The sequence below is a fragment of the Argentina anserina genome, chromosome 2 (genome assembly GCF_933775445.1).
Source record: "Argentina anserina chromosome 2, drPotAnse1.1, whole genome shotgun sequence".
NCBI lineage: Eukaryota > Viridiplantae > Streptophyta > Magnoliopsida > Rosales > Rosaceae > Argentina > Argentina anserina.
Window position 1 is genome coordinate 24,849,001 of NC_065873.1, and position 17,529 is coordinate 24,866,529.

The window sequence follows — 17,529 nt, forward strand, 5'->3', positions numbered from 1 at the left end:
CTAGTTCCCGAATTCGGGAAGTTAATAGTATACCATTTACCGGCTAAGTTTAAACCGAATCAGCTCGAACAAGCAAGCCGAGGAATTCAGAAATGAAATGAAGGGATAAAAGATGTACATACAAAGTTACAACCAATGTAATCCATGATCATAAAGCTCCAAAGGTCTCTTGGCTAAGATCTCAACGATTTCTTGTACACACCAAGCATATAAGGTAAGCCCATAAATCCATCCAGCAGAAAACAAAGCCCCCATACCTACAAGCAAAGGGGAAAGAAGGCCTAATCCAAAAAGAGCACATCTTTACACTACTCGTGTTTTTCTTCTATACTAATTGTATCTGTATCAGCCGACACAAGCATCTCAGCTATTTGATCAATTTCAGGTCCTGCTCCAACCGGACTAGTACCTGCTCCAACTGGGCTGTTACCTGCTCCAGCCAGACTGGTACCTGCTCCGACTGGGCTAGTACCTGTGACGATACTGTCATTCAAAGAAACACTGGCCTGGTTTGATGCATCACTCCTGTTCTCTGCTACCATAGGTCCCGAATTAGGAGTGCTAGAACCAGGATCAGCCCCTTCCAAATGTTTTGGCCTATTTAGAGCATGACAGTGTGGGCAATAATAAGTGATGTACGCGAAATCCTCCTTCTTAGCAAGCCCTGCAGAGAGAAAAGGATATCATATCAAAATCTTCAACCATGAAATGGAACAACCAGGTGAGTGCATCAGCCTGCAGGGTACCAGTCCTATAAAGACTGTCCATAACTTCCTTCACATAAATACCCAAAAAGGCAAAAAACACAGGTGGTCCTAGGATTAGGATATAAATGACTTACCATTGTGCATATGACAATTGCCACATATGAGGGCATATGATTGTGTGGGATCTTCACCCACAAGTAATGCCGCAAGCCGAGCAATCCAATTTCCATCTTGTGTAGCATATGATTGAGGATTCTGATGAGCAACTACCAGCTGACCAGGCTTAGCAGTCTGGGGATTCTCAGAGCCAACAGTATGAGGAGTCTCTTGCTCAGAATAAAGCATTTGTGCACTCCCTGTACTTGTAGATCTGGTGAGGCCTGTTTTCCGATTTCGAAGTTCACCAGAATGGGCAAGTTCAACATCCCTGCTTCTCCCAGATGAGGCATTAGCTTTTGATTCATCTCCTACATGGAATCTTAAGCCTGAATCGGCACCCAGCTTAGATGCGAGGACAGTTGCAGCAGCTGCCTTGGCTGCAGGGTCAGCATCATATTTCTGCATAAAAAAACATCATGTAAGCGCTAAGAAAGAAATTAGAGGTTAATAACACGGAACATCTTCATGTAGACCACCACTCGAGCAAACACAGCATAAGAGCATCACAATCATGTTCAAGAAAAACCTCTTCGAGCATAAACACATTCAGCACACAACAATATAAACAATGGGTTATGATCATGGATATAAGCTTTTACAAATCATTTCTACTATTTGTCTTCCATTAGATCATGAAATTTTTCCCCAGCGAAATGAGAAGAATGAGATGAAGGGCAAATGATGCACCAAGGTTCACCTTATAATAATTCACCCAAAAAAAAAAACCACCAGACAATTTCCATAATGAGAAGCAATGACATATAATAAGCAGTATAAAGCTCTTCATCATTACCTGAATAAGCTGTTGAGTAGAGTAATAGTTTGTCTTCTCTTTAAGTTCGTCAATTTTTGCTTGCTTCTCAGCCCGGAGCCTTTCCAGAGTCTTATTATCCTTACGATCCCCTATTATTAAGATATTAAATGTTAGGTCTCAACAATAACAAAGTAGTCTACTCTAATCTAAAGCAAGATATTTGAAAGATTCATGGAAAGCCAACCAGTATGCCTTTTTGCAGTAAACTAATAAGAACTGGTTCAAACACCGAACATTTAAAGTATTCTGAACACATTATGTGATCAACTCATAAAGTAGCACTACGTTTAAATTCTAACATTTGACGGATGATCCATTACCATACCAATATGATCTTAGACTCCTAATAGCTCTATTGTGATGCTTCTGCTTCCACTCTGAGATATTTGCCTTTAGACTACTAAAAAAACCCTATTTTGATGCTTCAGCACCCTCTCTGAGATATATGCATGCCAAAGCCAATAAGCATACACATAAAACAGACAAATTTAAGAATTCAAAAAACAAAATGTCAAGACAAACAACAACACAGGAAATTTTAATCAATACTGGACTTGGATCTGATTGATTGATGAACTGCTACTAGTAGCATGTCAATTACATAGTTCACCAATTTGACAGAAGAGGTTAACTTTCAACTAATGTGATCTAACAAATGAATACAACAATTTGAGGTGGAAACGTCTATGAGAGAATACTCAGTTAATAATTCATTCTAGCTCCAAATGCAAGCTAAACTCAGAGATAATATCCAATCAAGATAAACCTAACTTGAAAAAAAAAAAAACAACACCAAGTCAGACTCACTAGGTTAAAATGCCTAGATATTTTTCAAAAGATCATTAACCCGAACTGTCAATGAATGTAATAACAAACACACTTGTAATGAAAAAGAAAAACATTGGAAAGTTTAAGCCACTTACGCATCCTTGTGTAGTTTATAAATGTTGTATAAGTAAAGGCAGACAAAGCAGGAAAAAGAAACATGGGCAAAATTCGAAATGTCCTGGTCCTCCAATCCAAATCGGTCGTTCTCGTGGTGGCAATGGCATAACCAATTGCAATTATCTGAGTACCAAACATTCAACAGCACAATCATCAGCAAACAATTAACAAAAAAAAATTGACAATAACACAACAGCAACTAACATAAACCAATTCACAATAGCAATGGCGCATTTTCGGAATTCCTAATCCAACAGACTAATATTTCATAAGCCTAATTAAGCAGAAGAGAGCAACATTTGGGAATACCTCGAAGAAAATAGAGAAGGCGACGACGTTTCTGGTGAAGTTTCTCCGGTTGAGAGCCCTCCGGTTGATTCTGTTCACCACCGTAACCTCCTCCTTAGATAGATACTGCAGCCGCTTCTCGAAATCGTCACCGTGCCGAAACATTCCGGTAAACATTCTGGCGAAGAATCCCCTCCGCTTCTTCTTCGGCACCGCCGGAGGCGTCGCGACGGAAGCGGCGTCGTTCTTGTCGCCTTCAGCGCCTTTGTCTTTGTCATCCGCCATTAGCTTATCTCCCTCTGCAAATCAAAAACGAATTAAATGAAAAATGAGAAGCGGAAATCAGATCTAGAAGTCGTTGGAGATAGAGAAAGCTTACTGGATCGAGAAGGTTCGAATCGATGAAGGAAGTGCGTGTGGGCGACGCAAAGTTGAGCTTCGATTCTCGATCAAGATGAAGGAGGAGAGAGAGTATCTGCGGTGGAGTGAGAGTGTCGAGAAAGAAGAGAAGAGAAGAGAAGGAGGAGGAGGGTGGTCTTCGTCTCAAAAATTGTTGGGGGAGAAAAAAAAAACTTTTCTCGATTTCTTTGTTACCTTCCTTTTTAGCAACTTTGTGAGTTGGTTTTCACGCGCCTAAGCCAGGGGCGCCAACGCGGAGGGGGTGGGACCGGCATCGCTAAAACCCTCTCTTTGGAGGGCACGACGGTCAATCATTTCACATTTGGCGGCAATTACCTGCTATTATTGACCCCCCTCAAGCTATGTAGCACGGACACGGACACGGACACGAGTGTCCGTATTGGACACGATTCGATACGTAGACACGGCATATATATATTTTTTAGACACGGATACGTGGTGGACACGTCAATTAAAATTATTTTAATATATATATATATATTTATTTAAAAATTTGAAAGTATTTAGATGTATATATATTAAAGTGTGCATAAATATAATAAAAATTGAATCTGTTAGAATAGTTGAGGATTTGTTGGATATTTGGATGACCAAGGTTCGAATCCCACCACAAGCATTCTTATTTTTATCATGAGTTTCTCTCCTCATATATATTAAAGTGGGCATAAATATAACAAAAACTGAATCTATTGGAATGGTTGAAGAGTTGTTGGGTGCCTTGGATGACCAAGGTTCAATTCTCACCATAAGTACTTTCACTTTTATTATGAGTTGGTGCGTGTCTGCATGTCCGGGCCGTGTCCAAATTGAGTTCGCGTGTCCGCGTGTCCGTACTTCCTAGCCCCTCAGTCATGTAGTTCAACCGGCATTTGATTTTACCCCTTTCTCCATTTTTCTGAAACCCTAAATTCTGTTGGAAAGATTATGTTGTTTTGATTGTAAACCGTCACAATTTGTCGGGTTGGTAGAAAAAATGTGGAATTCGAAATTCTTATATTCGAGTTTTGATCACCCTAATTTTGTGAGTATGAAAGTTTTTTAATGTAGTTCGGATCGCTCTGACTCTGATGAGGTCTAAATTATCTTTCGAGGAAGGAAAAAGTGTGATCAAAATGTACCAAAACCATTTTCAAGCCCTTGAATGTTTTTCGATTGTGATGGATGAACTACATCAAGATTTTGGATGGTTCCAATGATCCCCATTTTTGAAGTGTTCTCAAGAGGACCTACCCTGGGACTGACTCGCATGTATGATTGATTAAAATTGCTTTCTTATCAGTTAGTGGTAGGGAAAGGAAACCCAAGTTACTTACTACAACAAATGCAGGGCATATTTGTACCCCAAAAAAAAAAAACAAATGCAGGCCATATACTTGGGATTTCCTCCCAATTCTAGCAGACATGTTGCTGTCCGTTCACTCATTGTTGTATTCTTTTCATCTAACGAAGGTGCAGTAACACAGTGTTAATGCTTTGCCTACCAAACACTAAATGAATGCTCTGCCCAGTTTCAACCAACTCTTCTCCATCTCCTTGACCATCATGGTAGCATATCTCACTGCATTTGACACATCTGAATGTCAGCTATTACCTGTGGTTCTTGCTGGAAAAAATAAATACGATGCATCAGATCTCCATTAGATGTGCACAATTGATTCAATATGACCACATATATTCTCAGTTTGAATTGAAATAACATGTCTTGAACAAGAAATACATGTACTAATGTATTGTATACAAAGATTGTGAAGTTTGATTGTAAACCATGGTTGAGTTGGTGAAAATCTATATGTTAAACTCATGTATGTAGGTTTGGAAGCCTACAAAACCTTTAACAAAGTCATGTGTACTTTTGTGATCAAATATCTCCCTACAGTCCTTGGTGTGATGGAAGGAGATTCTTTGGTTTACAAACCAAAATTCTTCATGAGCTCTTCAGAAAAAGAACAAAAATTTAAATCAAACTCACAAATCAGAGTAACACCAATCCAATGTTAAAATTTTGTAACGAGGTTGCATGTCTCCATTTGTGAACCTACTTTGAAGTGAGAAACAGAACAAAATGTTAAGGTAGTATGCAGTATCATTCCTGTTTCACACATTCATTTCCTGGTCCATTTTGTTTGTCTTCCTCCAAAGTTTTTGCCTCTGGCATTTGGGGCCTTGTCGTGGTTTTGGAACTTTCCGGCATTTCCAAACTTGAGAGGAACAACCTGCTTGATATATGCCATTCCAGGGAAGTGTCTTTTCTCTTTTGGAAGTGATTTTAGCCGTGGAAGCCAGTAAGCTACATACTCGCCTTCTGGGTCATAATTCTGCGCCTGAAAAGATACAAGAGTATTACTGTTTACTAAGGTAATCAAAGGAGCATAATGACTTGAATATCTGAAACCTCACAAGCAAATTAGATTCATGCATTTTTCTGGCGACAACCATACAAATCCTCTGTCTGCATTCTATTTCTTCCCCATTTGAAGGAAGAAAACCAATATTTTCTTCACTCCACAGTCCAGATTGACTCATACATTTCACGCAACTCTTCAGTATGTATGACATTTAAAGCTGAGTCTAACTTTAGTCTTTGTTGTTAGTAAAAGAAGCAATGTAGTAGTGTACTTACTTGTTTCGGAATGCTAAAGTACCGATCTTCTCTGGGGTCATTTCCAACTCCTAAGCAGGATAATACAAAGGAAGATGATTAGTGTTATAATTCATCACCATCCAAGTCCAGTTTACAAGAAAGGGTGTGCAGGAATACTAATCCAGCCAGGTTTAAGAGAAACACTTGTGAATATTGGTATATGAAACACAATGAACTTAGAATCACCTGCTCCATAGGTCCAATTACCATAATTGGAACAAGGGTCGTAATCCAAAAGGCATGTCTCAAACCATTCAGCTCCCATGCGCCAGTCAATACCCATATCTCGAACCAGAAACGAACATACAATCTGTACAATAGATGAGTTATCAAGACTGATCCAACACTGGCAGGAGATCAAAATTGAGACTGAAATAGGATGTTGTGATGTATTATTCACAAACCTACCATATTTATTGACAACTTTACTTTGAATTACCTGTCTTCCCCGATTTGACATGAATCCAGTTGTTGACAGCTCTTTCATGTTTGCATCTATGAGTGGGTACCTAGAGTTGTAACAAGCTCCGTATATCATTGTCATTAAAAGGGTAATTACAACAGCCTAGTAGATAAAGATTCTTCTATTTAATGAAACATCTAAATCATGGGCAAAACAATGTACCCTGTCTGGCCATCTCTCCAGGACTCAAATAAAGTCTTCTCTTGGCTCCATCTATGCTCCAACTTTCTGGGGCCACCTTTAGCCAAGTACAGATGAAAAAGAAAAGGGACGAAAGACAGACATGAGAACCAATAAACACAAGTAATGTGAAGTATAACTAATATATGTGAAAGCAAGTGATCACTTGTGCTCATCAGCAATGAGCTGTACGCTTTAACATACTACAGAACTAGGTTATTTTTCCGACTTCTTGATCCTATTACATGATTGAATGTCAAAAATATAAACTAAAGTCTATCATTACCTGAATGGAAAAGAGAATTCCCATATTTTACAGATAGAAACCTGAAGTAATCCCTCCATATCAGTTCGAACAATACCCTGTACCATTTAACATATATTAAACACAGAAAAGACAATCTGTTGTATATAAGCAGCTTAAAAAGTGGTTTTGAGTAAGTTAAATGGGATTTACAATTCCATATCACCGTTGAACTCAAAGAGAAATATACAGTTTGATATTATGAATACATTTCTACCTACCGTCAATATTATTGAATCAATGACTAGAGTGAGAAAATTGCAACTAGAGAGAGAGAGAGAGAGAGAAGTTACCAGTATGTGGAATCATTTGCTTGCCTTTCTTTTTCATACCTCTTTACCTTAAGGAATCAATTGAAATAATTTGAAAAAGCTAGTGTTACTCTTCTTAAAGTCATGTAATCATATAGTGAAAAGGCGAAAATAAATCACGAATCTCTACCTCTTCATGTATGAGACGAGGAGAAAGGCTTCCTGAAGCAAGCCAGGGAGAAAACTTAGTCGAATAATCAGCTCCTAACATCCCATTTCTGGTCTTTTTATACATACTTAGCAGATCCTGCAATGCAGTTCATGCGATTAAGTAGAAGACCAAATTACTATTGTGCTTTAAGTATTAGTGAATGTAAGGTTTCTCGTGTAGATATAACTTGAAATTTTTTCTTGCCTTCTTCCAGAAATACTCATATAATCTGCCCAATGCTGCAGTTTCTCCCCCAATAAAATTCATTCCTAGACTTACCTGCATCAAGATTGAGGATAACAAGAGGAATGAATTGTTCAAGTCAGATATGAAAAGAACACCAAGTTCTTGACAAACTAGATCTACATGTCCTTTGAACGTATAACAGCACCTACATTTTGATGTTGAAGTCCGAACTGATCTAATGAAGGAACAGATCCCCAGTCCTCAACGGTTGGTGCTGGCCCCAGAGATGCTGGCATTCTTATGCAGCCTCGAACTGTGCATTTCGCTTCAACAGACTGCAAGTTTTGGCATCATAAACAACACAATTAATCACAAAGAAAACCTCTTCATATTGAAGAAATTAGAGTCCAATGAAATAGGCAAATTTTCCATGCCTTTCGAAACTGAGTATAGACATCCGGTAAACTACTGGCATCAAACGGGAGGTCATCTATGTGGTACATAGTGGTGCCCCATATAAACTGTAACTTGGGATTATTCACAGGACTCTGTAACACCACTTGCTTCAGACCTTTGCTGACCAATCTTTCAACACTCAGCTCCTCACTGCAAGTTTCTTTTTGGGCATATACCTAAGCAAATTAGATTAACATACCAACATTCTACCACTTTAATAAGTCAAAAAACCAAAAACAAAACTATTCTACAAAATCAAAACAGTATAGGAAATCACTCAACTGTGTGAGCTCCATATGTCTTCGCAAGAGAAGGCAGAACCTCCTCAGGCTTCCCATGTTGTATGAGCAAGTTCAGACCCCGCTTCGACAGATTCTTCTTCAAGTCAGCCAAGGATTCCACAAGAAACTGCGCTCTCAACGCTGCCAGACACAGAAATTGCACAACATTTTCAATTCACATTATCTACATCACATCAAAAAAAGTCATGACATCAAATGTTGCAACCAAATTTCAACCAAAACCGAAAGAGGTAACGATTTCGATTAGATTAATAACCTCCAGTTTTGGGAAAACCAAAGTGATAGGTAGAGCCAAAGAGCCTAGGATCGACGCAATAGACAGGTAAAACGTGCTGAGAGGAAAGCCAAGCCTTATAGAGAGTCTCATTGTCGAGAACTCTGAGATCATTTCGAAACCAAACAATGGCGACACCATTGCCGGTTCTCTTGATAGAAGAGGATGTGTACCTCTGGAAGGTTTGGTTTAGAACACGGTCCATTTCGACCGGGTCGAGAGCCGCAACCTTGTGGACCAAGGCAGCCGATTCGGGTCTGGAGCTGGAGCTCATGGTAAGGAAATGGTGGAACTTTCTGGGTTTGGGGTGTGGGATGAGAATGAGCTTTTTGAGAGAGTTTGGAGAGAAAGAAGAGTGAAGAAGAGCCATGGCGTGGAGTTAGTTGCAGAGAAGAAGTTTGAGCAGTTGTAAAAGATGACGCGTGGCAGAGAGTGGAGTTCGCTACGTGGGTGTTTGTTAGCCGTGCAGGCAAATTACAGTTATTTCTGTTAGTGGAGGTGGTAACTCTATTTCTTACAGCTCTGTGGAGGTAAAATTTGGAGAAACTCGCACCCTTGTGAAACTTGGTGAGTGACGTACGAGTGCTCAATATACACAAGAGCAAGTAAAAGCTTACAGCATATAAGTGAATGACTGGGAATCTGGGATATGATACTAGCTACTGCTTAAAGATTTTAGTCATTGCATTACAGGGCAGCTGAACCAGGCTGAAAGGATATGATCTTTTGCAGCGGATAGGAATGACGAGTCATGAAGAACTCTGATCTTTTATCTTGACGTGCTTGAGCGTCTGTATATATCTGTTAGTCTGAACCAATGCTCCTCCGGTCAGGGTATCACGTACTTTTACGGTTTTACCTAACAATCAATTCGGAGAACTTGTCAGGCTCCTCACTGCAATCGCCGTTCTAAAGATAAATCAATGTCCAACTCCTTTGTTTTCTAATCAAGTTGTTCAGGTTGTAAGAAAAACAATGTAAGAACTAGACAGTCACAACACCATGGAAAGCTTTGGATTAAGTGATTAACTACAGATGCATATATGGCAAACTTTATGAAGAAGAGAGAATTGAACCAAGTTAAACTATGAATGATGGAAATCAAACCAAACTTTTACTGCCCTGAGCCCTGGTGCAAATGCTTCTACTAAGTTGCTCCAACAATCAACACGGATAACTTACGGAAGTTGGTGATTCAAATTTAATGGGATTAAACAAGACAGTGTTCAACAATAAAAGAAACACTCATATATGTGGCATATTTAACAAAGCAAAAACCGATACCTATATAGCTGTTTACAGGTGAGGAGAAGAAAGCTATCGATGATAGTTCTGTCCTTTTAGAATGGTCCATGATCTGGAGGCAACCAATAAACATGCCAGGATTCTGTTAAACAGTGCCACATGCTAAGGGAGTCGACATATGCAACAACAGATTAAAGTATTGTTACCTATAGAGTTGTTCTACGAGCACGAGTATAGCAATTTGATGATTCAATATCATAGAAGACAACTTGATAGATATGTTAGCTCGCAACTGTTTTCCATGCCCATAAGGTCCACCAACACAGAATGACAGTCTTGAAGCCCCCTGCAGAATAGCGTGGGAAAAGAGTGTCTTGCTAAGTTGTCCAGGTCAACATACATTGAGAATGGAAAACTTTTCAAGCATATAATTGTAAAACATTCTTAAAGATCACTAATGACAGGAAAATCATACCGTAATCCCTGCATCTCCAATCAGCTCGGCCATCTGCATGGAACCTATGTCTTTCCCACGCTCATCCATCAGTACCACCTATTACCACAAGATTGAGGATGTAGAAACAAGTATAATCCTTTTAGGTTATATGTCACAGAAGTTTTGAGGGATAACACAGAAATGATATGACCCCAGTTTCATCATAAAAAGCATCTGAGAAAGAAACCTTCAGTAAAAGGTATCGAAGCTTTGAACCTCAAATTCTAAGAATTGATGCAATGAGGTGGACATATAATTTATGTACTTAAGGGTGAGTAGAGGTTGGTTTGGGCTCAGTGAACGACCTAGTCAAGGGTAATAGAAGGACAACAGATGCAGCAACACAAATTTATTTGACATCATTTGCTGAGACTTTACCCAATCATCGGATCTGATAAGATCCATGACAGCACCGTCTTCATGATCAACCTGAGCCCTCCAATCACTGAAAAAAATAAAAAGACAAAATAAATTAAACTCCACAAACAAGTAGATCAAATGAACCACAAATTAAAATCTCGTCCTTGTGTCCGTTACTTTAGCACGTTCTTAACTTCAACTTTGCTAAAAGAGGTCTTCATTTAGTATCTGACTGCAAGGGTCGTGATAATTGTAGACCAAATGAGATGGAGAGTACCTTGCATTCTTAGGATTGTTCTTTATGTGAACATCTTCAACACTGCAGTACAACTTAAGCCTTTGAATGTAGTCATCCACTACGAGCTGTACACCTTGTGATCTCTTTTTCCCTACCGATATTATGCGTATAGGAAGTGCTCTCTGCCAATCACAATTCACATTCAGTGAAACAAGAACAAGTAACCAACAGACACTAGTTTACCATAATGTCACGACTAATAGGATTGAAAAGTGGAGATACTCACCACTGCTTGACCTGTGTACTTGCAACCCTTACCTGCATTTCGAAACGAAATCAAGCTAGCAAATGCCAAAATCATAGGGTATATAACTGCAGATAAAGATAGAGTTGTCAAGCTTAACAGTAACCTGCAGGAAGTGCAGAGAAGTTGGTAGCAGAGGCACTAAGCACCACAACCATTTATAACGAACCTTATAGCTCTAAATCTGACTACAACCCTGTAAAAAAAAGAAAGGTAACATTTCAACAAAGAAAGACAGCGACATAACAATAGGGTCCTTACTAACATTCGCTCATTATTTCAATTCACAGAGCACAACGATTTCTATGCTTTCAAATAGGCCATGGCTTATTGCATTACATAAGGCTAACTGGGGCAGTGCTCACAGTTAAGAAAATAGAAGTCGAACACTGAAACCCGGAGTTACCTCTCTTCCGTAGCTTCAATTGGCGCTACGAGTCCCCAGTTCGCCGAGAAAGAAACCGGCGAGCTTAAACTTTGCAGATTGCTGATAATGTTCTGTAGGACTAAGGAGCTTTTGGGTTGATGAAATAAAAGGGTAATAAGTGAAGCCCAATAGGCCCATGAAAAAATTGTCTGGCCGGTTCGACTCGGTTCTAGAACCCTCCCGGCTTTTGTCTATATATAATCCTAGAAGCCTTAAAGTAACATTGTGGTTTTGGCTAAATGTCTGCGTACGATAACGTGGTGATTGGGAAGCTGAAGTTGAAAGGCAAAGCCTTGGATGTGAAAGGTGGCATCAGAAACAAGAAGAAACACAAGACGCTACGAGTATGATCAATCTCTTCAATCCTCACAAGGTTGGTTGATTGTCCTTAATTCAATCTTATTGATCTTTCTGTTATATTAGGATGGCCAGTTGAAACTAGGGTTTTATGACAAACGTGTCCAATTTCATATTTGACTCTGTTTCTTATGATTGTGTTGCTAATTGAGATTCAATTCTTGTTTTTGGAGGGTGATAAGTGGAGATGCAATAGAACAGTATGAGAATGATGGTGAGGAGATAGGAAGGGCTGGAGTATTGGATCATATGACATTATGACACCAGCGGAGAGGCGATATTTCGAGCAGGCAGAGAGGCTTCATGCTCAAAGGCTTGCCAAAATGGCCAAGAAATCGCATCGCGATCGGGTTCAGGAATTCAATCAGTATCTGGCTAATCTCTCCGAGCATTATGACATCCCCAAAGTCGGCCCTGGTTAACGCCCTTTCTGCAGTTTTGGGTTGGCCGGAGGTTGTAGTCTGATTCTTAGAATTGGAAGTAAGAATTGCTTGTCAAGATATCTGTATGAGGTGCAAGAATTTGCTTAGAATGCCCAGGTGGTCATGTTGATTATGACATGACATCTTTAATGAAAAGGATCAACTATTTGCGTTACTTGGATTGTGCAAGACTATTAGCAACATACATATTCGAAAGCAGAAATCATTACAACTGCTTAACAAGGATCCTAATGGACATATCAATTTCATGCTTTGCAGCTAAATGCAATGCCATTATAAAGAAAAGCTATAGTTTTAGATTTACACTGATAACATTGATACTAACAGCCTTGGAGCAATTTTACATGGGCAATGATTCATGGTTTCCTTTAATTAGATTCACCCCATTCTTCTGAAAACAAATAGTGAACCTCTAGAACCTTTCCCCAGCCTGATGTTCTCATCTATGTATGTGATCTGGAGCTTAACCTCACTCTCACCGCCATATCGGAAGTCAAAAGGTCCAACCTTCAATTCTGGTGGCTCAAATATGACTTGAACCCATTCACCATCCAGAGCCTTCAACTTTCCTGCTCATGCAGATGTGAGGGAACTCAATCTATGCAGAAATCAAATATGAAAAGAGAGATAACATAAAATGCGGGGGACATGACACTTCTATGCTAGAAACTGAGATAACTAGAATTAGTTTTACACCTTTGTCAAGCTATTAGCTAAGAAAATCTACCAGATGTATTGACAGCCTTCTTATATGTCCCCAACTTAAATGAAATGTTCAATCACAATGAGCTTATATCGACCTGGTTTCCCTTCCTTTAACCCTCCCACAGACATTGCAATGTATAGATTTCAATAAACAATGTTATCTAATTAACCCTCCCACAGACCAAAATCGAATGTGACAATGATAATCATACAGTTCATACGACATAGCAATGTATAGACTTCAAGAACCAATGTTATCTTTAGTACAAAAATGAGCACCCTACCTGTTAAAGAGACCTCTCCATCCAAGAACCCAAAAACAGAGAAGGACACCTGGTTCTTGACAATGTCAGGAGCTTCAATAACTTGAATCATTTCCTTTGTTTTCAAAAACAGGCGACCCAGTGCACTCCTATAGCCACCTCCAGGCGATGTTGGCACCGAACAGTACAGCACATCCCAATCTGCAAATGTACCACGGTTATCTCATCCTGAGTTCAACAAGAGTACCAGTAACAGAAAATGCACAACCTCGTTTTCATAGTAACGAGCAGGGTCATATCTATATTGAGAAAGAATGTGCATCATGTATAAATGCCAAATGCTCTTTTAAGTCTTCTGAGTTATGACTTAGATTCTATGAAGATATCAGTATTTTTAGGTGGAATGCATCTCTATAAAACCGGCATACATGCAGTAAATATCAAGTTACTAATCTCACTGCAACGAAAAACTCCACACCTTAAGGAAGTTTACCTCCGAAAATAAGAGGGCATGTCACTGGTTCACTAACACAGTAACTCTTCAACGCCTCGGCCACTTGAGCTACCTCCTTGTGATGTTCCTTCTTCAGCAAAACGCCTCTATCCGAATTTATCACCTGATCATAATGTCACACATTTCATGAATCAATTATAAAACTCTTGACCTTACACAGTTAGAGCTCAACAGGCAATCGAAATTCGACCCAAAAAGGAGGGAGTCCATACCAGAGAAAGTATAGTAGCCGCGAGCTCAGCGGGCCCGGTCCGTAATTCGGGGCTTGAAACCGAGATAGTAGCCGAGATCCTCAGCGTTTTGCGGCCAAGAGAATGAGATTGGCGCGAAACAGCTAAGCCCAAGTTTGTGGGTTTTGCGCAGAGACTAGGGAGCTTGGGTTTCAAGGGATCGGAGCCTCCCCTGAGTGTGGAGGACGATAAGGCCAGTGAAGAAGCAAGAGCAGCAGCCATGGAGTTGATGATGATGCTCAACAGATTCCAAACCCAGATTGAGATAATTAGTGGGACTATGCCACGGTGGGCTCAAAAAAAATGAAGGTGGGACCCTTTTGGTGTAGGTGATTGGTGGATATTATGCCACGTATGAAATCTTTGAATTCCTTAGCCTTATCTGATTGTTGCAAATTACTAAACGGGCCTCTTTTTTTTGGCGGGTAAAACTAAATCTCTTCCTTCTTCTCCGTCGAAAACTAGTTGCCAAATGCCAACTATAAGGAGGTGAAGACTTCATATATGAATCTACAATATTTTTTTTCTGGTGATCTTCTGGGGTGGATCCACTATATAGCTTGGAATGACTCAAGCTTAAAAAAAATTTTGAGATTTTTCTTAGCCAAACATCCTTAAATAACTAACTCTACTCATTTGTTTCTCTTCCAAATTTTACTCTTCTTCCTCAGTAATGTGTCCTCAATCAAATATATCTTCTTCTAGAATGCTAGCTAGGTTAATTACTAGGTAGTACATTGCTTATAATTGAATAAATATATTTGTGTTAAATTTTGACTATATACGCCGTTTTGTATGATAATATGAGTTTTTTTAATGGTTATAGGCGTTTATTAGGCTAAAATGACAAATTTGAGTCTAAAACAAAACGTTCGAAAAATTGCTTCATGATTTTAATGAAATGTCCAGCCTACAAGTTCAAATATGAATTATATTCATTTTTTATCTTTTCAAAACTTTATTGATCAACTGTGATCTTTAATTCAGTTTCCATTTTATCATTTTTTTAACTTTTCGAACTATTAATAGAATGTTCTTGTAAATTATTCTTAATTACAGTGTACTATATGAATATTTAATTAGTTACTTTAAGTTATTTGTATATATGTATTAGAAGAGTAACTCTCATTACATTCACTGACTATGAAGATCGATTGTTCAATTAGTAAAATTCTTTTATACCGTCAAGATTTTTCACTATCTTTTTATAGTTTAATTTAAGCATTCACAATGATGCAATCCTGAATCCGTCACCAATGATATTATTAATCAGACAAGTTTTGAAGGACGAAGACACATTGCCTCAATTTTTGTTTTTTTGTTGGTTTTGATTGATTGGCAAATATCCTGTTGTTTTAGAGGAAGTTTCACGTGCTACAAATATGTATATATACTCACGAGTCACGATGTGTTGATAATACGGGTAAATTTTCAAAACTAGTTAGGAACTAATAAAATGATGAGATTCAAATGAACTTAATACAATGTCACTAATAAGTAAATCCGTGACTTGTTGATGAATTTGGAAAATTACTTAGTAGCTAATTACATGCAACATTTACAAGGAGTCAAGGACGTGAAGGCACTATACTGTATTATGGTCGATCAACCTGGATTCCTTGAAGAATCGAATGTTAACGACGTGGTTCACTCTCATGATCTGCAACTAATCAACTCACTCATCTAAGATCGAGCCTATACATGTTAAGCATCGGCTTGCATGCATGCTAAAATGAGGTAATTAGAGCGGTAGCTCGAGACCGTGATGCAGGTTTACCAACAATTTGTTCTTGGTAGTTTCTGTTGCGAGCTGTTCTATTCAACACAGTGAAGCAGCAAATCTGGACTACAACAAACAATATCTCTACTGCATTTATGTAGTTGTAATGTATGACTTAGTAATTTCTAAGTTTCACACATAGCTCTACTATTGTACTACCCATTCACACTTAGCTATAGGTTAATTTGTACTGCTATAAATTTCCTCCAATTTGGAGAAGAATGCAACCGAGAATTATACCATACCAATCAACATGGTATCAGAGCAATTCTGCTCTTGAGACCGATACCCAAAACCTTATTCCGCTGCTAGAAATACCAAGTGAAGAACTTTGTTCTTTGAAGTTCTTCATCAGATCTTCATACCCAATACCCATAAAATAGCAGTACCATAAACTTTAAACCAATACCCAAGATAGGAATTTTGTTTCTTCATCTTATTACCCATACCATACCCAGAAACAATACCAACTTTTGCATTTTCTCTGCCAAACCTTCAGATGTAATTCAAACCAACAAGAAGCTCTATAATTGTTGCTTCTGTCTTCTGTTGATTTGCAAAGTAGAGGGTTTGTACCAGAAGAACATGAGTCTTGGAAACCAAGGTTTGCTGTTCAAAGCTCCTCTCGGATTGCCATCTTATCATGTTATGAGCAAGTGGTGCCAAATCAACTGCCGTTAGCCTATTTTTTTCAGAAACCAAATCAACTGATCAAAAACCGATCTCAAATTTTATTCTGACAAAGCCCATATTATACCCTTTTACCCAAAAAAAAATACGAAGAACAAAGTTTGTTCTTTATACCCATACCAGAAAGTTTGGAATTTCAGTGTCTTTTGAAATTTCAGATTTGTTGTGAAGGCAAATCTTCATCAGACCGTAGCTTCGTCAACCTCACTTGTTGCTTCGTCGACTGGATTACCGCGCCGCCACTGCAGCACCTTCACCGTGCCGCCGTCGACCTCTGATCGGAGCTCTGTCAATTCAGGCCGTATCAACCACAAGTCTCAGTTCCATCGAACCAAGGCCGGTGACCAATTTCCAGTGAATGAGAATTAATGCTGGAAACGTAATTGTGGTGCACTAATAGCCAACATATTTGACCTGGTCCACTCACCCTAGCCCAAGTCCAAGCCCAATCTGCTTCGCCTGAATAGTTCTAGTACCCAAAAAAAAAGGACTAAGCTATGGTTCTCAATGAAGTTTCCATCAATTCATCCCACACATCAGCAACCAACTCAGAATCTTCTTCTCATAAAGGGCGATCATCATCCAACGATAATGGCCCTATTACTCCAGAAAAGTTGGATAGCACCAACTTTATTTCTTGGTCGAAACATGTCAAACTGAACATCACCGGCCGAGGCAAACTCGGCTATCTTACCGGCAAGAAAAAAGCACCATCTGAAGAAGATGATGAGGAGGGTTATGAAATTTGGGTTGAAGAAGACAGCCTTGTTCAAGCATGGCTCCTCAATTCCATGCACAAGGATGTCTGAGGAAATTATGAAAGCTTGGAGACGGCTAAAGAAATTTGGGATGCTGTTAAAACTACTTTTTCAGTAG

General features: G+C 39.1%; 5 protein-coding genes across 5 annotated transcripts; 1 reads left to right on the plus strand and 4 right to left on the minus strand.

The window, feature by feature from the left end:
• Window positions 1-126: 126 nt before the first annotated feature.
• Window positions 127-3,466, minus strand: LOC126785278 (uncharacterized protein At2g24330). Its single transcript, XM_050510914.1, has 6 exons — window positions 3,293-3,466; window positions 2,935-3,212; window positions 2,604-2,748; window positions 1,660-1,769; window positions 842-1,265; window positions 127-664 (listed from the first exon to the last, which is right to left on the minus strand). Exons 2-6 carry the CDS (start codon window positions 3,196-3,198, stop codon window positions 309-311), a joined length of 1,299 nt encoding a protein of 432 aa, XP_050366871.1. The 5' UTR covers window positions 3,199-3,212; window positions 3,293-3,466; the 3' UTR covers window positions 127-308.
• Window positions 3,467-5,002: 1,536 nt separating this feature from the next.
• Window positions 5,003-9,105, minus strand: LOC126782006 (cryptochrome DASH, chloroplastic/mitochondrial). The gene is made up of 13 exons (XM_050507150.1): window positions 8,584-9,105; window positions 8,308-8,447; window positions 8,004-8,201; window positions 7,779-7,904; window positions 7,588-7,662; window positions 7,363-7,479; window positions 7,215-7,261; window positions 6,904-6,980; window positions 6,600-6,675; window positions 6,414-6,483; window positions 6,161-6,284; window positions 5,954-6,003; window positions 5,003-5,654 (listed from the first exon to the last, which is right to left on the minus strand). The coding sequence occupies exons 1-13, from the start codon at window positions 8,969-8,971 to the stop codon at window positions 5,436-5,438; spliced, it is 1,707 nt and encodes a 568-aa protein (XP_050363107.1). The 5' UTR covers window positions 8,972-9,105; the 3' UTR covers window positions 5,003-5,435.
• Window positions 9,106-9,173: 68 nt separating this feature from the next.
• Window positions 9,174-11,840, minus strand: LOC126782007 (putative RNA methyltransferase At5g10620). Its single transcript, XM_050507151.1, is given in 9 exon segments — window positions 9,174-9,460; window positions 9,886-9,958; window positions 10,053-10,192; window positions 10,322-10,399; window positions 10,721-10,787; window positions 10,980-11,122; window positions 11,227-11,342; window positions 11,345-11,440; window positions 11,651-11,840. Coding segments are annotated over 7 exon segments (642 nt in total). The 5' UTR covers window positions 11,403-11,440; window positions 11,651-11,840; the 3' UTR covers window positions 9,174-9,460; window positions 9,886-9,918.
• Window positions 11,841-11,910: 70 nt separating this feature from the next.
• LOC126783320 (uncharacterized) lies at window positions 11,911-12,450 on the plus strand. The gene is given in 4 exon segments (XM_050508772.1): window positions 11,911-12,002; window positions 12,004-12,048; window positions 12,211-12,268; window positions 12,271-12,450. Coding segments are annotated over 4 exon segments (375 nt in total).
• A 399-nt stretch (window positions 12,451-12,849) lies between these two features.
• On the minus strand, window positions 12,850-14,421 carry LOC126783319 (probable plastid-lipid-associated protein 8, chloroplastic). The gene is made up of 4 exons (XM_050508771.1): window positions 14,166-14,421; window positions 13,933-14,056; window positions 13,461-13,640; window positions 12,850-13,040 (listed from the first exon to the last, which is right to left on the minus strand). The coding sequence occupies exons 1-4, from the start codon at window positions 14,403-14,405 to the stop codon at window positions 12,850-12,852; spliced, it is 735 nt and encodes a 244-aa protein (XP_050364728.1). The 5' UTR covers window positions 14,406-14,421.
• Window positions 14,422-17,529: the final 3,108 nt, after the last annotated feature.

What these genes read in the sequence shown, in the direction of transcription:
- LOC126783319 (XM_050508771.1), bottom strand. Translation starts at nt 14,405, where the DNA reads ATGGCTGCTGCTCTTGCTTCTTCACTGGCCTTATCGTCCTCCACACTC. An exon ending in CGGCTACTATACTTTCTCTG is followed by an intron (nt 14,057 to 14,165) that starts GTATGGACTCCC and finishes CATTATGATCAG; the next exon opens with GTGATAAATTCGGATAGAGG. An exon ending in ATGCCCTCTTATTTTCGGAG is followed by an intron (nt 13,641 to 13,932) that starts GTAAACTTCCTT and finishes GTACATTTGCAG; the next exon opens with ATTGGGATGTGCTGTACTGT.
- LOC126785278 (XM_050510914.1), bottom strand. Translation starts at nt 3,198, where the DNA reads ATGGCGGATGACAAAGACAAAGGCGCTGAAGGCGACAAGAACGACGCC. An exon ending in TATAAACTACACAAGGATGC is followed by an intron (nt 1,770 to 2,603) that starts GTAAGTGGCTTA and finishes TCTTAATAATAG; the next exon opens with GGGATCGTAAGGATAATAAG. An exon ending in CAATTGTCATATGCACAATG is followed by an intron (nt 665 to 841) that starts GTAAGTCATTTA and finishes TTCTCTCTGCAG; the next exon opens with GGCTTGCTAAGAAGGAGGAT.
- LOC126782006 (XM_050507150.1), bottom strand. Translation starts at nt 8,971, where the DNA reads ATGGCTCTTCTTCACTCTTCTTTCTCTCCAAACTCTCTCAAAAAGCTC. An exon ending in ATGAGTATTTCTGGAAGAAG is followed by an intron (nt 7,480 to 7,587) that starts GCAAGAAAAAAT and finishes ACTGCATTGCAG; the next exon opens with GATCTGCTAAGTATGTATAA. An exon ending in TAATTGGACCTATGGAGCAG is followed by an intron (nt 6,004 to 6,160) that starts GTGATTCTAAGT and finishes TATCCTGCTTAG; the next exon opens with GAGTTGGAAATGACCCCAGA.